Genomic DNA, 23,541 nt, shown 5'->3' on the forward strand with positions numbered 1-23,541 from the left:
CCGGCATCTCCACATCATGTAAAAAGAACCTTATCCTTCGTTCCTTAGCTGATGATCTTAAATTTATACCTTCCAGTTTTCATTGCACAGACTACTGCAAATAGTTTCTTCCCAATTTATCATATCAAAATGCCTCATAATTTTGAAAACTTCAATCAATTCTCCTCTTAACCTTTTGAATTCTAAAGAAAAAGGCCCCAGTTTCTCCTGTTTCGTTTCATAATTAAAGCCGCTTATCCCTGGTATCATCTTAGTACATCTCTTCTGCATCCCTCCCATTGCCTTGACATCTTTCCAAAAGTAGGCTATCCAAAACTGGACAGAATATTCTAACTGTTGCCTAACCAAAGATTTATATAGGTTTATTTACCTCTTTACTTTTGTACTCTATGCAATTATTTATAACCTAGGATGCCATATGCTTTTCTTTACAACTTTATCAACTTGTCCTCCCATTTTTGAAGATTTGTGTATCTAAACCCCTAAGTCTCTACTCTACTCCTTTTTATATTTTATCCGTCCTCATTCTTCCTCCCAAAATTTTTTTTGCATTAAATTTCTTCTGTCATCCATGTACCCAATCTATTAAATTGTCTATGCTCTCCCCAATTCACTTAAAATCCTCTGCACGGTTACTCAGGATCCCTATTTTTGTGTAGTCTGCAAATTTTATTATGCCCAAGTCCAGGTCGTTTATATTGAGAAGAACAAAGATCCTAGTACTGATTCTTGGGGACATCACTGTTTACAAACCTCCAGTCTAAAAAACATCCATGAAACACTACCATCTTCGAATTTCCATGTGGTGAGTTGCACCACTTTTACCCCAATGGAAAAAGATTGGCACCCACTGATGGTCCAAAGAGGTATTTACGTGACAGTTTCCTTGGTCAGCTCATTTGCATATCCATTGGAGGAGTAATTAGCATTAATCCCATATAAAACGAGTGTAAACTACTGGGTTGCATGGAAATGTACATTCAGAATAGAGATCGATAGATTTCTAGATGTTAAAGGCATCAAGGGATTTGGGGATAATGCAGGAAAATGGTGTTGAGGTAGAAGATCAGCCATGATTTTGTTGAATAGTGGAGCAGGCTTGAGGGGCTGGATGGCCTACTCCTGCTCCTATTTATGTTCTTAGGAAATTAGAGTGCAGCTTTTAAAAAGCCAGTACTAGCTGAACACTACAGCAACAGAATGGGGGACAACCAGGTAAGTAAGCAACAGTGCTTGGCTCACTCACTTGACTGTCACTTCGCTGCATGTCTCATTAATCTTTTTCTGTAAATTTTCAAGAATGTCTACTACAGAAGCAGCTAGCACATACAGTCAAACATGGGAGCAGGGCATGGCACACTGGCAGTGAAGATGCCCCTATTTCACAGACTTTAACCTGCAAGCCCTTCTCGAGGAAACTGACATCAGGAGACACAGACTGCTGAGTGTCTGTGGCATTAAACCTGCCAAAACTGTCAGTTGTGCTACATGGAAGGAGGTGGCATTGGCACTGAGTGCCTACTCTCTCACCCCCAGGACTGAAGATTCATACTGCAAGAAGTCAATGACATGACCAGGGCAGTCAAGGTAACACATCGGCCACTTTCCCTTTTTTACCCCACCTTGGGCACCTGCACATCTTCACTCTAAAAGAAACACTTGTACAACTAACCCATCACAATGCATTCTGGTTAAGGGGGGCTCTAACTTGGGATCTTGCTACCCATCTCCCCTAGCAGCAATTACAAGCACAACCCTAAAACCCCTTCCCCCATTATAATATGTTGATACACTTGCACCTCTTACTTCAGCTCTGCCGTGCCATTTGCCACACACTCCTCAACTTCTAGCCTTCCCTTTATTTACTCAATCTTGATGCAGGAAAAATTGATGCACAATGCCCGCAAGTGGTTGGCCACTGGAGGGGGCATCCACACCTTTAAACAACTCATGCCCTGTGAGGAGAAGGAAATGGAGCTATTAAGGAGGCACTCTGTTCTTGCTGTGGGAGACAGCAAGGTCAGCAGCATAGTGCCAGAGCAGGTTAGTGACCGAACACCTACACTGTAGCCTTGGCATCCCGGTGAAGCATAGACGCAAAGTTCCACTTCAGTCTCTATCTCCTTAATCCCAAAGGGCAATGCTCGCCCACTCTTAGCTTCAACCTTCCTTTCCTACAGATCCACCACAGCAAGGAGGGGCATAGGAGGAGAAGATAACGATGGAGGAGGAGGAGGAAGAGATACAACTACTTCTAGTAAACTACAATGATTATGACGAAGATAAGGAGGATGATGAAGAAGAGGGAGAGGAAGAAGGATTCAGGCACACCCATTAATTCCTGCAGAGACCTCCTGCCCTGTGTTCTTCTATCCCAATCCCCTCCAACTGACCCACCTGCGTCACTTACCTCTTCACTCCCAGCTCAGAAAGTTTCACCCGGGAAGATTTAGATAATTCACAGAACACATGGGAGCCAGAGGAATGGGAAGTGGGTGAGAATGTGCCACCTTCCTAGCAGAGGTTGAGGAGAAAGCTGCTATACTCACTGTAAAGTTATTGGGGGAGCTTATTCCTAATGATAATCAACTTGTGATATAATGAAACGTTTGTGTCAAGGTGACATTTTTTGCCTCACTGGTAAACAATGGCATGGCGATGGATAGCTTTATCAGGCACTTTATCCCACACAGTAACAACTCTATTTCAAAGTAAATTGGAGCTTGTGTAAAAAATAAACGTCTGATGAACTTCGAGTAGGGGAGGGAAAGACAAAATGACAGCAACAACGCCAATCCACAATAAATGATGTGCACATCTTCCAAACACAATATTCTAGTGTTAATCTTTTTAAAAGAATTGACCTTTGAAACTGTCTACAAACCTTTGACTCTGTATTTTCTTTGTTTTCTTCACTTTGGTCTAAATTGATGAGCTGTATCACAGAGGTCTCTTCCTCCAACACTGGGTGAATGGGCATGCTGAGGGGATCAATCAGAATTTCATAGGGAACCATTGGGTGCTTCCAAGATGTTGGAGCATAAATTTCCCAAGGCTGTGACTGTCCAAAAGTACCTTACAAAGAGTCAAGTAAACATGTATTAAACAGGAATAACTGATACCTTGGAGTGATTACAAGGCAGTAATGTCTTCAAAGGGTCAAATGAGTGAAGTTTGAGCCATTGTCATTTAATTCCAGAAATGAGATTAAACCCTTGTAACGATTTTTATGTAGTCACAATATATCTTGTCATTCAAATATAAATAAACTAAGGGAAGAGATCTTGTATAACTTTGGACAGCTTTATTCTATTTTTGGTCTATTTTTTGCCAACAGCAAATGTCATGATTGAGGTCAACTGTCAGTGTCATTGATGTTTGATGGTTAAAATATGGACTGGGGGAAGGGGAGAGGGAAAAGGGTGAGAGAAGAGGATGAGAGGGAGAGGGTTGAGAAGGGAATGGAGAAGGAATTGGGGGAGGGAGAAATGGGGAAGAGTAGTGACGGGGAGGGAAATGGAGAGAAGGTTGGGGAAATGGGGAGAGGAAGGAAAGGTAAAGAAGTATGGGAAGCAAGCAAAAGAGGGGAGATGAACAAGGAAAGGAGAGCAGAACGAGGAGGGGGAGCGGGAAGAGGAGGGAGACGGGGAGGAAGGAGATGGAGGACAGGGGAAAGGGCAGGGGCATGGGAGAGGAGTGGGCGGAATGGGGAGAGTGGACTAAAAGCAGGGCAATTACCTCAGTAGAGGGGGACGTTAAGTCCCACAGAAAGGGTCAGGGACAGCTTGCTTGCACTCTCAACAGGTTGAGACTTAGGTTGGCCTTCCAAAACTCTCCAAGTTGGGCGGGGGAAAGATACATTCAAAAGTTGAAATTTGGGACCAGAAGGCAAAAACCCAATGAGGGTATGGGGTGTGGTAGCAAGAGCAAGATATGATTAAAGATGTCGGCTGATAGCGTGCTGAATGTTGTGGATGGACCTTTGGCCATCTAAACTCATTATCTGCTTCTTGGGGTTGCTGACAATGGTCCCTCAGGTCTTTGGAGTGGAATATTTATCTCTCAACCAACACCACCTATAAGTCATTGCCTTTGTCAGACCTTGCTGTGTGCAAATTGGCTGCCGTATCTGCCTACATAACAATAATGGCAATGTTTCAAAAAGTAATTTATTGGCTGTGAAGTGCTTTGGCATGTCCTGAGGATGTGAAAAGTACTATATAAATGCAAGTCCTTTTCTTTTAACCCTTTACTATAACCACCAATTTGTTGCATTTGTTAAGTATTGCATCTATAATGCTGACTGATTTATGAAACTTAGCTAAAAGTTACTCATGTTAGTGGGACCCATAATGAATAGTGTCTCAGTCCATTGTTAATACATTAGTAATTACCAATAAACTCCCCATCCATGCTCCACAGTCGTACAGTACCCTCAACAGAAGAGGTCACCATCACCTTTCGTTCTTCTATCAGCTCCATGCTGGAACATACATTAAAACTATATCACAAAACAAAATAGTGAAATGGAAGCTTCTAGATCTTAAGACATTGCATATAGCGCATACATACCAAGTAATACCGCTTACATGAGCCCTCCAGTAGTTAACAACTATAACAAAGATAGATAAAAAGATAACACAACTATGTTAGTACTATTCTAAATCTGTTGTTCAGTATATAATTTTTTCACAACATGCAATGTTTTTCAATCCATGAGTTACAGTATTCCCATGTCATGAACAGATTTCCTACATTTTTTTGGGGGGGGGGTGGGGAAATGGGGGATATTTCCTGAAAAATTTTCTGTACACGGGCAGCAGAGAATGTACCAGGCAGACTACATTAACAATTAAACTGTTGAGGTACCAAGAGGGTGCATCAAGGAAAATCACCAAAGATGTACAGGAAAATTGCATAGTATACAGGAAAATTTCAGCAGAGCTCCATATATTGTCAAAATGTCAATACATCAAGATTGCTGCTTATGGCTCTCCAGCCAAACTCCTCCTCTCTTAGGTTGCTGCTTCTGATGAACCTGTTCTGTGAAAACTCTCCTGGTATAAATGGTGTGGTAGAGCTCCCTCACCGTTACCCAGTACAAGCATGCTCTCTCGAACTCCCAGTCAACATGAGCTCAGGATTCTGCACTATTGTTCTCTATGCAGCTTAGTTCATCTTTATGAATTTAAAGGGCCAAGCAGCATATCAGATATTCAATATACCTTTGTAGCCCTTCTCCTTACTTTTTTGTTTCTTTCTCTAATGTTTTTCTCATTGTGTATGTAGGGGAGTCTTTTTTGCTGCTGAGTTTTTAATCTTTGCTGCCTCTCTAGTTTGTCTTGGTGATTTTTTTAAATTCTTCCTTGGACAGCCTTTTTCTTTCACAGATTTTTGTGCCTGCTGAGATATATTGTGTAATCAGTAATCTCTAAGAGAATCTCAGTAGCCATTTGGAAAGCAGGCAGGAAATAGTTGCAAGGCAAATCTCAGGGTTTGCTATTTCCTCCTTCTATTAGTGGAAATTGAAGCTGTTGTTGACTACAAAGATCTCCAAAAATAAGAGAATGCTGAAGTTTTGCTTTAAGTATTTCCCAATTACTTCAAAATACATAATTTAATGTAGTAAATGTATTCCATTTTATATTTATGACATGTACCTGCTCCATCGGTTCTAATGTACTCTATTACATGCTCTCAAATAGCATGGTGATTTTAGGTGTATTTACAGTACAAGTTTAATGTTGGTGCAAAGCGGCTTGGGTTTCGTACCAAAGCTAAATCTGTGCAGGTTAAATCAGGTGTCAAATCCTGAGCTGACTTTGAAGCGAAACAAAGTGAGATTCCCTCATCTAAGGAGTCTCACTTTGTGTTATTCTGATGCCGAGTTCAGCTGAGTCACGTTTCAGGCTGCACTTATACGCCAACTAGTGTCAACCTTGGCTCAATGGTAGCACTCTTGCCTCTGAAGTAGAAGGCTGTGGGTTCAAACTCCACTCCAGGGATTTGAGCTCATAACCTAGGCTGAAACTTAGGTGCAGTACTGAGGGAGTACTGTACTATTGGAGGTGTGGCCTTTCAGATAAGATGTTAATCTGAGGCCCCATCTGGCTTCTCAGGTGGTTGTAAAAGATCCCATGGCACTATTCGAAGACGACTTCTGGCCAACATTTATCCCTCAACTATCACCATTAAAGCAGTTTATCTGGTCATTTATCTCATTACTGTGTGCGTAAATTGGCTACTACAATTGCCTAAATTATATCAATGACTACACCTCAAAAGTACTGCATTGGCTGTGAAATACTTTGGGACATCCTGACGATATGAAAGGTGCTATATAAATGCAAGTTCTTCTAACTGCAGTATTAGTGTAGAGCTAAACCACTCCACACCAACGCTACAGTTGTAATATGAATGGACCATAAGACAGGAAGAAACAAGAGCAAATCCTCAGTTAGGAGCATATGGCTATAGAAAATGGTATCCACAAAGTTTAGTAACCCTCCACCCACAAAATGTTTGTAACTCACATGATGATTAAGTTCTTCATCACTCCCATGCCCATATACAGTAGGCTTTATGTTCTCTATTTATAGAGTTAAAATACTTTCTATTTGTAAGTATACTAACAACCAAATTCAGCATTTCCTCTCATCACATAACCTAATTCAAATATTTCAGTAATACTTAATTACCTGTCCAGCAAACACTATCATGCTAGGGACATACACATTGAAGCCATTTTTATTTAATGGTTTTAAAAAAGAGATTACATGCACTATAGCAGTAACATGTAGCAACACCCTACCCCCTCCGCCCAGCCTCGAAGTAGTTTTGTATTGTTTATGCTGGATGTGGATGAGCAGGCAATGGCACTGCGAGTGGGAATCCATTTTTCTATTACTAGCAGAACAAAAATTATAATTGTACTACCTCAAAAAAGAGAAATTCCTGACTATTTCTAAATAACAATATCAATATTTTAGTGCATTTTATGACACAGATTTAACTTTAATTACCATGTTTTTTTTAATGGTTCATAATGTGGCACACCCATTGATACAGGCGTCATTTAATTGTTAAAAAAATACTGGAATAAAATAGTGTTTTAAATTCTTACTTTTTGGTGGATCGACTTCTGGTCCATGAACAGCGTAGTCCTTTATACTGTAAACATAAATATACCCAACATAATCTGCCGTGTAAAGCAGCGAGTCATCGATCGATACAGCCAGGCCGCTTAACTGAGATTTCACTGTGGACTGAAGAGATGGAAATACGCATTGTCAATTTAAGAAATAAAAATCAAAACGTCAACCTGAAACTTTATTTCAGGTTTTATCGATCTGAGTTACATGGCAAGCAAGTTGTAAAGGATAATCTCACATTTCGATGAGAGGAAACAATCTACAATTGCCTTTCTCCTTAACAGAAGTAATGGAGCAAGGCACACACATGGCAAAGCATGACCTTAACCAGCTATCAATTCATCTACAAAGAACCATATAACTAGTATATAGAGGCTCAATTTTAATCTGAGGCGGGGTACGTTGTGGGTGGGAGTTCTCATGGATTCCTCGGTGTGAGGCCACGGCTCTTTTAACTCGCAGTTCTTACGTAAATTTGTCTAGACTGTCTGAAGCCCCGAAGCTGGTGGTGAAGATGTAAGAACGGGCGGGCAGGAAAGAGAACGCGGGCACGTGGGAGGCCAACATCGCTGAGGATCAACGAAAACGGTACCTGGCATAAGGTTAGTGCTGACAAGGGGCCTCCAAAGAGCTACCAGTGTGGGAGGGAGGGAAAGACTAGTTCTGGGTATGCCCCAGGATTAAATGCAGTGCCCGGAGGGGCACTCCTGTTCCTCCTAGCCCACAAGGAATCTTCACAAACTTCTTAAAAATCAAAATTACATTCCATCTTCTGGTCACTCTGCTGCCTCCTGCCAGGTTTCGCTAGTGGGTTTGGCGTTATGCTGATATTTCTAGTTAAAATGGGGTCACGGCTCTGATGACATTATCAAGCTATGACTTCGACCCTCCCGTACCCAATTTGAGGTCAGTTAAGATGGTGGGGCACGTCAGGAATGCGGCGTAACCCCTCCCCGCCATCTTAACTCCTCGCCTGCACCGTTACCACCGGGCGGGCAGGGTTAAAATCAACCCTCTTCTTTTAGGCTTTAACTGACAAATTTATGAAACAGTAATGGAACTAACAAATAGTAGCAATAATAACATAATTTGCAACTTCTATCTCAAGCTACATGTTAATTAATTTTTGTGTTTAGTTGTTCTTTTTATCTTCTCACCAACTATGAAGTTTCAAACAGATTCACTTTGAGGATTATAGACAGCCCCAAATAAACTGAAGCTATTTTAAATAGACTGATAAATCCTTCCAAAACAGTAACTGGAGCAGGATCTAAATGATGTAAATTCAAAAAGCTGCCAATCAGACATTTATCTGAACAAATTACACAGTATGTTTCAATTGAATGAGTGGCTTGACTCCTACCAAGTGACAACTGTCTAATAGTCAAGTCAAGCAGGGAGATGATGTCTATGGCCGAAGCTGGTTTTAACCCCTTAATTACTGTGTCAAAATTAAAGAAACCAAATATCAAGTTAATCTTAGAAAAAATGCTTCATTTTTGTCACGATATATTCTTTATAAAGGAAAAGATATCCACATTTCTAATTAATTTAAAGGATGGTGATTATCATTTTTAAGATGGAAAAAAGTTTACAAATTCATGATGAAACTCATTTTGTCCCTATTACTTTTTTAAAAATTCGTTCATGGGATGTGGGCGTCGCTGGCAAGGCCGGCATTTATTGCCCATCCCTAATTGCCCTTGAGAAGGTGGTGGTGAGCCACCTTCTTGAACAGCTGCAGTCCGTGTGATGAAGGTTCTCCCACAATGCTTTTAGGTAGGGAGTTCCAGGACTTTGACCCAGTGACGATGAAGGAACGGCGATATATTTCCAAGTCGGGATGGTGTGTGACTTGGAGGCGAACGTGCAGGTGGTGTTGTTCCCATGTGCCTAATGCCCTTGTCCTTCTAGGTGGTAAAGGTCGTGGGTTTGGGAGCTGCTGTCGAAGAAGCCTTGGCGAATTGCTGCAGTGCATCCTGTGGATGGTATACACTGCAGCCACTGTGCGCCAATGGTGAAGGAGGTGAATGTTTAGGGTAATGGATGGGGTGCCAATCAAGCGGGCTGCTTTGTCCTGGATGGTGTCAAGCTTCTTGAGTGTTGTTGGAGCTGCACTCATCCAAGCAAGTGGACAGTATTCCATCACACTCCTGACGAGACTTGTAGATGGTGGAAAGGCTTTGGGGAGTCAGGTGGGGAGTCACTCGCCACAGAATACCCAGCCTCTGACCTGCTCTTGTAGCCACAGTATTTATATGGCTGGTCCAGTTACGTTTCTGGTCAATGGTGACCCCCAGGATGTTGATGGTGGGGGATTCAGCGATGGTAATGCTGTTGAATGTCAAGGGGAGGTGGTTAGACTCTCTCTTTTTGGAGATGGACATTGCATGGCACTTGTCTGGCGTGAATGTTACTTGCCGCTTATCAGCCCAAGCCTGGATGTTGTCCAGGTCTTGCTGCATGCAGGCACGGACTGCTTCATTATCTGAGAGGTTGCGAATGGAACTGAACACTGTGCAATCATCAGTGAACATCCCCATTTCTGACCTTATGATGGAGGGAAGGTCATTGGTGATGCAGCTGAAGATGGTTGGGCCTGAGGAACTCCTGCAGCAGTGTCCTGGGGCTGAGATGATTGGCCTCCAACAACCACTACCATCTTCCTTTGTGCTGGGTATGACTCCAGCCACTGGAGAGTTTTCCCCGATTCCCATTGACTTCAATTTTACTAGGGCTCCTTGGTGCCACACTCGGTCAAATGCTGCCTCGATGTCAAGGGCAGTCACTCTCACCTCACCTCTGGAATTCAGCTCTTTTGTCCATGTTTGGACCAAGGCTGTAATGAGGTCTGGAGCCGAGTGGTCCTGGCAGAACCCAAACTGAGCATCGGTGAGCAGGTTATTGGTGAGTAAGTGCCGCTTGATAGCACTGTCGACGACGCCTTCCATCACTTTGCTGATGATTGAGAGTAGACTGATGGGGCGGTAATTGGCCGGATTGGATTTGTCCTGCTTTTTGTGGACAGGACATACTTGGGCAATTTTCCACATTGTCGGGTAGATGCCAGTGTTGTAGCTGTACTAGGACAGTTTGGCTAGAGGCGCGGCTGGTTCTGGAGCACAAGTCTTCAGCACTAAAGCCAGGATGTTGTCGGGGCCCATAGCCTTTGCTGTATCCAGTGCACTCAGCCGTTTCTTGATATCATGTGGAGTGAATCGAATTGGCTGAAAACTGACTTCTGTGATGGGGATATCGGGAGGAGGCCAAGACGGCTCATCCACTCGGCACTTCTGGCTGAAGATGGTTGCAAACGCTTCAGCCTTGTCTTTTGCACTCACGTGCTGGACTCCGCCATCATTGAGGATGGGGATGTTTACAGAGCCTCCTCCTCCCGTTAGCTGTTTAATTGTCCACCACCATTCACGACTGGATGTGGCAGGACTGCAGAGCTTTGATCTGATCCGTTACTTGTGGAATCGCTTAGCTCTGTCCAAAGCATGTTGCTTCTGCCGTTTAGCATGCATGTAGTCCTGAGTTGTAGCTTCACCAGGTTGGCACCTCATTTTTAGGTACACTTGGTGCTGCTCCTGGCATGCTCTTCTGCACTCCTCAAAGAACCAGGGTTATCCCCCGACTTGTTGGTAATGGTAGAGTGAGGAATATGCCGGGCCACGAGCTTACAGATTGTGCTGTAATACAATTCTGCTGCTGTTGATGGTCCACAGCACCTCATGGATGCCCAGTTTTGAGCTGCTAGATCTGTTCTGAATCTATCCCATTTAGCACAGTGGTAGTGCCACACGACACGTTGGATGGTGTCCTCAGTGCAAAGACGGGACTTCGTCTCCACGAGGACTGTGTGGTGGTCACTCCTATCAATACTGTCATGGACAGATGCATCTGCGACAGGTAGATTAGTGAGGACGAGGTCAAGTAGGTTTTTCCCTTGTGTTGGTTCGCTCACCACAGTCTGGCAGCTATGTCCTTCAGGACTCGGCCAGCTCGGTCAGCATAGGTGCTACCGAGCCACTCTTGGTGATGGACATTGAAGTCCCCCACCCAGTGTAAATTCTGTGCCCTTGCTACCCTCAGTGCTTCCTCCAAATGGTGCTCAACATGGAGGAGGACTGATTCATCAGCTGAGGGAGGACGGTAGGTAGTAATCAGTAGGAGGTTTCCTTGCCCATGTTTGACCTGATGCCATGAGATTTCAGGGGGTCCGGAGTCAATGTTGAGGACTCCCAGGGCCACTCCCTCCTGACTGTATATCACTGTACCGCCACCTCTGGTCGGTCTGTCCTGCTGGTGGGACAGGACATACCCAGGGATGGTGATGGAAGAATCTGGGACGTTTGCTGAAAGGTATGATTCTGTGAGTATGGCTATGTCAAGCTATTGCTTGACTAGTCTGTGGGACAGCTCTCCCAATTTTGGCACAAGTCCCCAGATGTTAGTGAGGAGGACTTTGCAGGGTCGACTGGGCTTGGTTTGCCTTTGTCGTGTCCGGTGCTGGGTGGTCCGTCCAGTTTTATTCTTATTATGACTTTTTTTAGCGAGATTTTACAACTGAGTGGCTTGCTAGGCCATTTCAGAGGGCAATTAAGAGTCAACCACATTGCTGTGGGTCTGGAGTCACATATAGGCCAGGCCGGGTAAGGAGGCAGGTTTCCTTCCCTAAAGGACATTAGCGAACCAGATGGGTTTTTACGACAATCCGGTAGTTTCATGGCCACCATTACTGATACTAGTTTTTTTTAATTCCAGATTTTATTTGATTAAATTTAAATTCCCCAGCTGCCTTTGCAAGATTTGAACTCATAACTCCGGATTATTAGTCCGGGTCTCTGGATTACTAGTCCAGTAACATAACCACTATGCTACCGTACCCATTACTGCACTAGTTGTAGGACAAGCTTTCAAAGTACACTTGTGGCAGGTCTTTCATATATTGGAAATAAATACTTTATCAGTGCAAGATATCACATTGAGATTAATATTGCCCTTTATGAACTTTTGCACAAGAAACATTGATATTTAATCACTTAACAGTGTTGTATGAACAATTTGTTTGCTAATCACTGAGTGCTGGAAGTTCAGAATTGTAATGCGTTGTGACTCACTGCAGTAAAAGTACCAAAGAGCTGTCCACCATTAAACAGATTCCAGAATGCAAGTGAACCTATATGAGCACAAAATCAACACATATTAGAAACATAATAGAGAAGAGTCACAATGATAGCTCTGATTCTCACTTATTATATACAATCACCCAATTACAGTTAACACTAGTGTAAATATTGCAGTATGTTATTGACTGTTACAAGTCAACTCCCACAAGAGGGGTTATTACAGATGAGTGCACCTGTACGATCAAAAATATTATAGAAAATATTGAATTCCAGAGTCAGAATTATCCAGCAGATAAACTGAAACCGAAAAGGGTGGATTTTCCAGGGCAGGTGCTGTCCAGAGCAATTTCGGCAGAAGTGCACTCCACCGCTACCATCACCTCAGTGCCCACTTTTCCTATCAGGTCTCATTGAAGATTCCAGGATGCACATGGGACGCTCTATTGGTCACAGGAAAGCAAAGACGGGACTTAAACTCAGCAGTAACCTTAAAGGGAGAGGTACAATACATGTCCCATGAAAGAACCAGAAGGACTTTGAATTTTGGAATTTATGGGAGTAGGATTTTCATCTCGACAGTTTCAGATGAATAATGGAAAGGTTTGAACTCCTTTTCCCTGCCCTTCCACCCTCACCTCTAACAGCAAGAGCGAGGAGCTCATGGACTTCTTTATTACTAATATTGAGACCATCTGGTCAGCTGCCTCTGTTGCTTCTCCCCTTTCCTACCAGACCAAATCTTCCCCCAAGCACCCCATTACCCTAGCCCTAAACCTGCACCTTTATCCAGTTTCTCTCCTATCTCCACTCATGTCCTCTCTGAGCTCACCTTGTACATAAGACCCACCTCCTGCTCCCTTGACCCCATTCCCACTAAACTGCTGACCACCCAATTTCTCTTCCTGACCCCCATGCTAGCTGGCATTATAAATGGTTCCCTTGCCTTAGATACTATCCCTCTCGCTTTCAAAACTGCTGTCATCACCCCTCCTCAAAAAAAACCTTGAACCCTCTATCCTATCTACTGTCCCATCTCCAACCTCGCTTTCCTCTCCAAAGTTCTTGAATATTGTGGCCTCCCAAATCAATGCCCATCTTTCCAACAACTCCATGCTTGAATCTCTCCAATCAGGTTTCCACTCCAGCCACGGCACTGAAATGGCCCGAAACAAAGTCACAAATGGCATCCTTGTGAGAAACCATGATGCATTATCCCTCCTAATCCTCCTTGACCTTTCTGCAGTCTTTGACATGGTTGACCACACCTTTCTTCTGTTGTCCACCTCAGTGAGATTTCCCTTGCTTGGTTCCACTCTTACCTATCTGATCGTAGACAGTGCATCTCCAGCAATGGGTTCACTTCCTGTCCCTGCACCATCACCTCGGGACTCCCCCAAGGAACTATTCTTCAAACCCTCGACTTGTTCATCTACATGCTGCCCCTTAGCGACATCATCCGCACACATGAGGTCAGCTTCCATATATTCGCTGTTGATACTCAGCTCTACTTCTCCACCACCACTCTCAATCCGCCCACTGATTCTGTGTTATCAAACTGCTTGCCCGACATCCAGTCTTGGATGAGTTACAATTTCCTCCAGTTAAACATTGGGAAGACTGAAGCCATCATTTTCTGCCCCTGCCACAAACTCTGTGCCCTCACCATCAATTCCATCCCTCTCTCTAGCCATTGTCTCAGGCTGAACCAGACTGTTCACAATCTTGGAGTCCTATTCAATCCCAAGCTGAGCTTCCGACCCCATATACTCTGTCAACAAGACCACCTACTTCGACCCCCCCTTAACATTGCTCACCTCTGCTCCCGCTTCAGCCCATCTGCCGCTAAATCCCTCATCCATGCATTTGTCACCTTTACTATTCTAATACTCTCCTAGCCATCCAGAGACTTTTGCCTCACAAAAATGTTGCGCACTCCAAATTCAGCCTCTTACCAAAAATCTGTAAGCAGTAGACCAGAAAAGCAAATATAAGGCAACCTTTTTACTGCCACTGTGATGCAAAGGGTCTATAACTGAAACTTATTTTTTTAGTCTTTTCAGATGTTGACAGATCTGCTTTGTATTCCCAGCATTTTCTGTTATTGTTTCAGATCTTCAGCATTCCTTTTTGTCTCTTACTTACCTTGTGGTCCAGTAGCAACAAGGGAAGCTCCTAATTCAGTCTTCAGCACACGAGTCTTCAAGAATATGACTTTATTTACACTCTTATCTACTACTGCTGTGTGAACATTAAAAAGTAATTAAAGCAATGTGTAAAATCATAGAATACTTTGAGATTTGAACAAAAAAGTTAATTTATTTCATGTACTGGTACCAGTAAGCTATAGTCATGATATTTAACTCTTATTCACTTCCTTTTGTTCAGATCTTTTCATGCCAACTTAGTAATGTTAATGTGACTCCTGATGTTTGGACACCTTACTGAACAGTTCTCTAAAGCTATGTTTACATTATAGTCCCATGGAGTTTTCATTCAGTTGGAATTAAGTTGATTAAAACTGTATACCATCTCCCAGACTTTAGTTTTATAGTGACCCAAATTACCAGCCCAATACCTGCTTCCTTCCCACAAAAACAATAAGTGAATTATTTCAGTTTGATGTGAATCTGCTGCTTGAAAGTCTATATCTGCATTGAGTGAATGGCACCATTTAGCATAATTCAGCTTCAAATTCACAACAGAAGAATTTGCAGCTGCAGTGTAAGTGGGGAACGAGAAGCCTGTGTGTCTATTTGTTGCTTAGAAATGGTCAGGTGGCAGTTCCCAGCATTAGAACATGGGAATGTCAATGAAAGCAGAATTACAGCAGCTTTATCTGAAAGTGAATGAAAAGGATATTGGGGGAGCTGTGCAATATTCCAATTCTGAGGTGAATTTTATTTAGTTCATGGCATTCCAACATTGACAGTATTAAGTAGCATAAGAATGAACAGAGATCCAATGAGCAGAAGGAAATTAGAAAATGTTAGAAACACTCAGCAGGTCAGGCAGTATCTGTGGAGAGAGAAACAGAGTTAACCTTTCAGGTCGATGACCATTCATCAGAGATGGAAGTAGTTAGAGATTTAACAGTTTATAAGCAAGTACGGGGCCAGGGAAAAAAGGGAAAGAGGGGTGGAAAGAACAAATGGGAAGATCTGTGATAGGGTGGAGGACAGGAGTGATTAAATGACAAAAGGGATGATGGTGCAAGGCAAAAGGGGGTGATAATGGGACAAGTAAAGAAACAAAAGATGGTTTGGGTGATCACTTTGTTGAACACCTCCGTTCAGTCCGCAAGCGTGACCATGTGCTTCCGGCCTTTTGCTATTTTAATTCTCCGTCCCACTCTGACCTCTCTGTCCTCAATCTCCTACACTGTTCCAATGAAGCTCAATGGCAGCTCGAGAAACAGCAGTTCATCTTTTGATTAGGCACTTTACAACCTTCCGGACTCAACACTCAGCAAGGTCCCACTAACAGCAATGTGATATTGACCAGATAGTCTGATTTAGTGATGTTATTTGAGGAATAAATATTGGCCAGGACACCAGTAAGAACTCCCCTGCTCTTCTTCAAATAGTGCCTTGGGACCTTTTACGTTCACGTAAGAGCGCAGAAGGGTCCTTGGTCTAATGTCTCATCTGAAAGACAACACCTCCGACAGTGCAGTGCCCCTTCAGAACTGCACGGGAGTGTTAGCCTAGATTTGTGCTCAAGTCTCTGAAGTGGGACTTGAACCACAACATCAAGAACTATTGGGCCTCACTCTCCTCTGACAAAACCACCACTACTCCAGGATTATCCAGGAGAGCAAAGATAACTTCTGGCTTCTTTTCTCCACCACCAACCATCTCCTTAAACCTCTTTCACCTGCCCCTCTACCCTCACCTCTAAAAAGTGCAAGAAGCTCATGAACTTCTGTCACTAAGATTGAGCCAATCTGTTCAGTTACCTCTGTTGCTTCCCTCTTCCACTTGCCCATCAAGCCAAAGCTCCTCCTGGGCTTCCCTTTTCCCTAGCCCAGAACCTGTGTCTTTCTAGTTTCTCTCCCATCTCCCCTCATGTTGTCGCCAAGCTCATCTAGTCCATGAGACCCATTTCCACTAAACTGCTGACCACCAACTTCCCTTCCTGGCCCCTGTGCTAGCTGACATTGTAAGTAGTTCACTCTCCTCAGGTACAGTGCCTCTCGCTTTCTAAACTGTTGTCATCACCCCTCCTCAAAAAAATATCCTTGAGCCCTCTTGTCCTTGCAAAGCATCACCCTATCTCCAACCTCCCTTTCCTCTCCAAAGTCCTTGAACATGTCATATCCTCCCAAATCCTTCTTGCAGCTCCCTGCTTGAATCTCCCCAATCAGAGTTCCACCCCTGCCACAGCACTAACCTAAGCCATAAACAACATTCTCTGTGATGCACCATCCCTCTTCATCCTCCCCAATCTCTCTGAAGCCTTTGACACAGTTAACCACACCATCCACCTCCAATGCCTCTTCTCTATTGTCTAGATCAATGGGGCTGCGCTTGCTTGGTCCCAATCTTATCTATCCGATTCGAGCCAAAGCATCTCCAGCATTGGTTTCTCTTCCAGCTTCCAAATCCTTACCTCTGGAGTCTCTCAAGAATCTATCCTTGGCCCCTTCTTCTTCTTCAGTTGCAATACGTAAACTTCAGCAAATTAAAAATTCTACTGCCCATATCCTGTGCTGCACCATCTGCTCAACCCTGTGTTCACTGACTTGTATTGGCTACTGGTCCTCCAACGTGTCAAATTTTAAATTCTCATCCTTGTGCTTAAATTCCTATATAGCTTCACCCCTCCCTATCTCTGTTACCTCTTCCAGCCCTACAACTCCTCCACTTGAACTCTCCATTCCTCTGACTCTGGCTTCTTGTGCATCCCCAATCCCTTTCTTCCACCTTTGGTGGGCATGCCTTCAGCTGCCTACACTCCATGTTCTGGAATTCTCTCCGTAAACTACTATGCCTCTCAACCATCCTCTCTTCTTTTAAGACCCTCCTTAAAACCCACCTCTTTGACCAAGCTTTTGGTCACCCTTCCTAATATCTCCATCTTTGGCTGGGCACCCATATTTTTGATGATGCACTTTGGGACATTTTATTATGTTAAAGGCACTATATAAATGCAAATTCTTGTGGTGGCAAATAGAAATCCATATCAATTTGGCAGCACCAAAAAAATTATTCCATTCGACAGTTTAAAGCAATTAATTACTTTTGACACAAAATATACATCATAGGGACCGCAGCTGGTTGGAGACTTGCCTGCCAGCAGTACATATTAGAAATTTGACTCTAGGTTCCCCACGATTTTCTGACTAATTATTGGAAAATCATGGGCAGCTCATGCCCAAATTTCCAATATGCACTGCTGGTGGTTGAGTCTCCCTGCTAACTGCACAGGATCGTAAAATTACCCCTTAAAAAGTATTTTTTGCTTTAGTTATTGTAAATAGAAATGCCCCCAAGCCAGTTCCAACCCCTGCCCCCGCTAATGGAAGGGGAGGGGGTTGGAACTGGCTTGGAGGCATTTCCACGACTGTCAGAGAGCTGAATTAACATTAGTGCTTACAATCATTAACCAGGGCCCTTCAGCAACATTTTCTCTTCAGTTGTGTATGTCAGCTCCCTCAACCAGTAGGGCTCACTAACAGCCTGAATACCAGTTTCCCTATGAGGTCATCAGCATTGACTTTAAATGAAAACATTCAAAATAAGACAGAACGAGACAAAGAAAGTAAAAAAAAAAGACCTATGATTAATTTCTACCATTTGATTGTTTTTCATGATTATTAATAGGAATATTTATTGTGTGGCCTCCATTAAAATATATTTACAACCTCTCGTGCACACTCCTTATACCTTACCATCTCTGCACTCCGTGTTGGAAGGATTCTGTAGATGGCAATAGATATGTCCTGAGATCATGTTCCACACAATTATTTCTCCATCGTAGCTGGAGGTGGCAAGGAGAGTGGGAGGGCACTGAGCTATACATAGAATGTCATCCTTGTGTCCCCGTTTCTAGGAAGAGGCATAAAACAATAATAGGCATGATGTACTTAAGGTGTATATTCAAATAAATGTATGCTTTTGTTTTCATAATGCCTGTTCAAGAAGTACATTTTATTAGCTTAACAGGATAGGACATCAAGTGGCAGCCTGTGAGCTTAGTGAGTGGTAGCCAGCTTTGCAACATATAACATGGTGCAATTATATTTTCAGAAATGAAGCTAGTATTTTAAAAGGTAATTTAATAGCAGCACTTAGATTTTGAATTTGGGCGGGGAGAGAGATTAGGGACAGACTAGTACTAAATACTCTTCAAATGTCTCAAACAATTGTCCAGAATCATTTACTGTAGTTGGTGTGATTGTTATATCACCCATTCTTGAGTTCATTTATATTAAGCCATGTACAAATTTATTCCAAATGGAAGAAGAGTCTGAAAAACAAACCAACAACTAATTTTCTTCATAATTTCATAATATTATGAGGGATTGGTGTTGGTCCCTGGACTTTCTAGTGTATGAGTAGCCCCTCCTTTATATCACATGACATCCACAGCACAGTGGTTCACCAGAAGCTGCGTGTCATTTTCTTGCATACGATTAAAATAATTAATTTTCTGGCGGGTGAGTTTTCGACCTCAGTTCGCTGCAGAGTAAAAAGGGCAGTCAGCAAGTTTCCTGTGAAAATGGGACAGTATACTGATTTTCCAGATTTAACCGCTAACTCGCCCTGTTTCCGCCAGGCATATGATGTTAAAATCAGGACCCCCAAGTATTATGAAAATTCCTTACTGGGACTAGCTAATAACCACAAGCATATGTCTATTGTACACATTATTACTGCGCTATCTTATTTTCTCTGTGCTTGACTTGCACTGGTTAGTTTGTATGAAGCTGCGCTTTGATTTTTTTTCAGCTCTATTTATTATTGTTGTTACCCTTAGTAAATTAAGTATGCATTTCCCTGGGTTACATGGTGGTACAGCACACTGCAGTCCCAATGTTCAATGGCACAGAGTGGAAGGCCATGAGTTCATTCTCATGATCCTCCACAGGTGGAATTTCTGATCACAGCTGTGCCACAATGGGAGGCCATGCACTTCCCCGTGGAGAGATCCATTTGAACTCACAGTAGAAAGGCTAGGAATGGAAATAGTGAAGGATACATATTTTCCCCTAAAATGCATCATTCTGAAAACCAACAGCTACAGGATTAAATTACAAGTATTACAGCCACATTTCAAACCAAGCCAGATGAGAGTTGTAGTAGCAAATAGTGCTCCTTACCAGATCATCCTGCCAATGTGGCTGAGGAGGCTGAATATGATGATGGTCACCGAATGAATCCTGGGCCACACAAAGAAATATAAAATATTTTATCAATTTAATTTATCCAGTTGTGTTAAAATACTCATATAGAAACAAATACACTGCAGTTATTAATATGAATAACAAGGTGCATCAACATTCACTGAGACATGTACTCTGCACCCTCTCCAGCAGCACATTAGGAATTTAGGCTACTGAGCCTTACAGTCCCGAAAGTCACAGGTTCAATCTTTAATCAGTGCCAAGTTCACTGATCTCAGGTAGCACAGCAGTGTAGGCATCTTCATAGAATCTATGGAACGGAAACAAACCATTCGGCCCAACTGGTTTATGCTGGTATTTATACACCAAACAAGCCCCCTACCACTCTAATTACCTCCTTCCACCCTACCCCTCTATCCCTCCCATTCCTTTCTTCCTCGTGTATGTATGTAGGCATTAGCAAGTGAAGTCAGAATTTACAGATTAATAAGGGGAAGGAAAAATTATCAGCCTGCAGTTCCTGCTTCTGCTTACTAAGCAGTGATCCTGCTGGAACTGTGCACATGTGGACACTTGATAGCAAAAGGTTTGAGCTCTGCTCTGAGTTCTTCAAATCCTAATTCAAATCTTAACAACACAGTAGCAAGTCAAAATGGGAAATATTGGGCCAGAAATCGCTCCAAGAGGCGAGGGAATGGTCACTGCCGCTCCTGTGAATTAAATTAACAAAACTACTTACTGCGGGCTCTGTGGCGCGAATTGCTTGAATTTGAACTTTTAAAAAATTGTGCGCTATCAACCAGTCTCTGAGCAGCACGAGTTGCCACGCGGCTGGAAAAGGCTGAGAGGAGAAGACACGCCCACAAAATGTGTCAGGAAGAGAAGTTGTTCCCACAGATTCAGGCTGCATTGCTCAAGCAGGCAATCAGACTTCATTCATTTAAAGTTAGTATTCTGTATATCATTGTAAATTTTTTTAAAATTAATAAAAAGCCAAATAAATAACTGAATTAAAGAGACAGAAGGGAGAAGTAAAAAATTATTATTTTTTTTTTAAATGACCAAAAACTATTAAAATAAGGAATGATATAATAAAAGTTAATTTTTAGTTGTTTGGCAGTCATTAAGACTTACCGCACTGTTAAAACTTAGTTTAGACCTGTATTTTTGGCGGCATTTCTGTTTGGTGGTGTAATTAGTTACTTTCCAGCTGGGCCGATAAGCAAGCTGGTGCTTTTTCAATGATTTCCCTGATTGCAGCGTGTGATGGCCCTTTAATTCAAAGCTGTCATATTGCCAGTGAACCACGAGGATCGAGTTGCAGATTTCAGCGTTTCATTGCACATGTGCAAACGCCGGAACTTGCTTCTTCAATTCGCCACTAACAACGGACAGCACTGTTGAGCTCCTCCATTATTTTGGGAGCGATTTCTGCCCCATTATTGCAAACAAGACAATGGGGTCGATTTTAGGATGGCCGAGCGGGTGCGTTCGTGGCGGGGGGGGGCCTCCGAAAATTCGTGATTCCCAGGGCGGGTCCGGAGCCCGGCTCCAACCCTCCCACTACCGGGTTCCCCAATGACACGCTTAGATGCGCGCGCAGCCCCTGCATGCGGGACTCCCACCTGCAATTAAAGCCGGCAGGATCCCACTTAAACCAATTAATTTGATAGTTCAGGTCGTTTGCAGACCTGATTGGGAGGATATTTTAGGAGAGGTGGGATTTTCATGTCAACTGAGCGTGTTTCCCGTACTGGGGGAAACACTCCCAGTTGAAACAGACGTGTTGCAGCCACCAGCCTGTGGCAGCTGCAAAGGTCCATTTGACGGGGGGGGGGGGTGGGGGGAGAGAAGAGGGGGGAGACCCTCACTCATTGCAGGAGGCCACTCTGTCACTTTGGACAAAGTTTGGCCTCCACCACCCTCCTCCTAGCAATAAAATTCACCAACTTGGAACCTCCATCCCGGTGTGCCATAGCTGCAGTCATGTCCTCCTCGGAGGACGAACAGCATCACCAGCCTCGCCGTCCACCTCTGACACGTGGAGCTCCAAAACACAGTGCTGTGACACATTCACCTGCACAGCAGAAGGGAGGGCAACCACAGAGAGAGATGCACCGACGAAGGCACTACCCTCGCCATAGGGTCTACAGACCGAGGCTCAGCTTCCTGGACCTCTCTGAGCAGCAGTGCACACGGAGGCTCCGAGTCACTCGACATGTAGTCGTGGACATCTGCAGCCTCCTTCATGCTGAGCTGCTCCCGGCTGGCCCGAGCACCATCTTCTTACCTGTCACTGTCAAACTCACCACTGCCCTCAACAACTTCTCCTCCAGATCCTTCCAGGGTGCCACTGGGGACATCGCCGGCGTCTCTCAGTCGTCTGCACAAAAGAGCCCTGCAAATACACCTACGCCCACTCTGCAGTGACACAATGGGTGGCATCAGGTGTGGGTCTTCGTAGTGATCCTCAGGAAAGGGAATTATTACACAAACCAGACAAGATTTGCAAAGACATGGCAGTAGTGGTGATAACAAATTTTAATGTGCTTTGCAAAACAAATGAAACTAAATCAAAAACATGACATTCTGTCATACACCCTTGTGCATCCCCTTTGTGCTCACAAAACCTTAGCCTTACATTTACGGGAACCCCGACGTGGTGCTACCCCTGTGACTTCAGCAGAGGTAGTGGCAGGCTGCTCATCCATGCCCTGACTGATCAGATGCTTTGCTCGGACGCCCTCTGGGTTTCGGTGCCTGTGAGGGCCCCTCCAAAGACTGCTCCACCTGCATCTGTGCAGAGGCAGACTCGGCCACCTGGAGAGGAGGCAGCATTGCGGGTACTGGTTGAGAGGGGGGCAACGGGCGAGAGTGGCATCCCCACATCCATGTCCCCTTTCACCATCATCCCTCTCCTGGCCCAGGCCCACATCACTCCTTCCACCCTGCTGTATGACAGTTTGGAGGACTTGTGTGAAGCGTTGGAAGGCCAGTTGTAATGTATCTGTCAGCCTGTTTAAGGCGGCAGAATGTTGCTCACCCTGAATCCGAACGGCCGTTGTCAGGGCCTGAATGGACTCATTGTTGAGCTGTGCTTGAAGCTCAATGGAGGCTAGCTTTTCCTCCATCGCAGACATTCCCGCACCTATCCGCGACACTATCTCAGAGATGCCTTCACGTCCCTGTGACAGTACCCTCCTGTACCTGTGCCACCATTCCACTGATGCAGGAGTTGGACTCCTCCATCCTCTGCGCGATTGTGGAGAGTGCGCGTGGCAACTGTTCCAGTACCTCGGCAATGTGCTGCTGGCCCTCGATGACTCTCCTTTTCATGGCTGGCCCCCCAGGGTGCAGCATCTGGGTCCAGCTGAGCAGAGCCTGGAGAAGAGTGCTCCCACCGACGCGGACTCTCCACGGCTGCCCCTGCCACCAGGGTCTGCTTGTGCTCACATGTGCGTGGCGACTCACCATGTGCAAGCCCAACTAACTGAGGAAGGGGACCCACCGAGGTGTGTGTATCTGTGCTGGTGGATGGCTGGCTCAGATGTGATGATGCACCCTCAGAGGCCGGCAGGTCCTCTGAGGAATCGCCCTCCGCAGTCACGGCGGTCACAGATGGCCCTGCAAGAGAACAGAAAGCATGTGGGTGGATGTTGAGGTGCTGCAGATGCCAAGTGATGCTAAGATCATTCGCTATCATGAGTGCTGAGTGTTAGATTTCTGTCACCAGCCGTTTGTGCGCTCCTAGTCTCGGCGTCCCCCACGGACAGGCACTCCAGCGTCTGGCTTAGTTCCATTGCCTGCTGCTCCGCGTCCGTTATGATCACCTGATGTGGCGGGCCCCCTCCGGTCCTTGCCCTCTCCTGGGCATTCTGGCATCTCTTCTCCTATCAAGGCAAAACACAGAAAG

General features: G+C 44.2%; 1 protein-coding gene across 4 annotated transcripts in view; it reads right to left on the minus strand.

The window, feature by feature from the left end:
• Positions 1 to 23,541, minus strand: part of wdr95 (WD40 repeat domain 95) — a 119,541-nt gene that overhangs the window by 17,188 nt on the left and 78,812 nt on the right. For 3 of the 4 annotated variants that reach the window (XM_067985976.1, XM_067985973.1, XM_067985977.1), the window contains 8 exons: positions 19,605 to 19,664; positions 18,174 to 18,330; positions 14,426 to 14,521; positions 12,275 to 12,333; positions 7,124 to 7,265; positions 4,573 to 4,612; positions 4,395 to 4,483; positions 2,885 to 3,075 (listed from right to left, as the gene is read on the minus strand). In XM_067985976.1, the coding sequence (XP_067842077.1) occupies positions 2,885 to 3,075; positions 4,395 to 4,483; positions 4,573 to 4,612; positions 7,124 to 7,265; positions 12,275 to 12,333; positions 14,426 to 14,521; positions 18,174 to 18,330; positions 19,605 to 19,664 (834 nt within the window). The remainder of the gene's footprint in view (positions 1 to 2,884; positions 3,076 to 4,394; positions 4,484 to 4,572; positions 4,613 to 7,123; positions 7,266 to 12,274; positions 12,334 to 14,425; positions 14,522 to 18,173; positions 18,331 to 19,604; positions 19,665 to 23,541) is intronic. The other variant, XM_067985975.1, reaches the window with a different exon arrangement.

The sequence above is a fragment of the Heptranchias perlo genome, chromosome 6 (genome assembly GCF_035084215.1).
Source record: "Heptranchias perlo isolate sHepPer1 chromosome 6, sHepPer1.hap1, whole genome shotgun sequence".
In the NCBI taxonomy this organism is placed as follows: Eukaryota; Metazoa; Chordata; class Chondrichthyes; order Hexanchiformes; family Hexanchidae; genus Heptranchias; species Heptranchias perlo.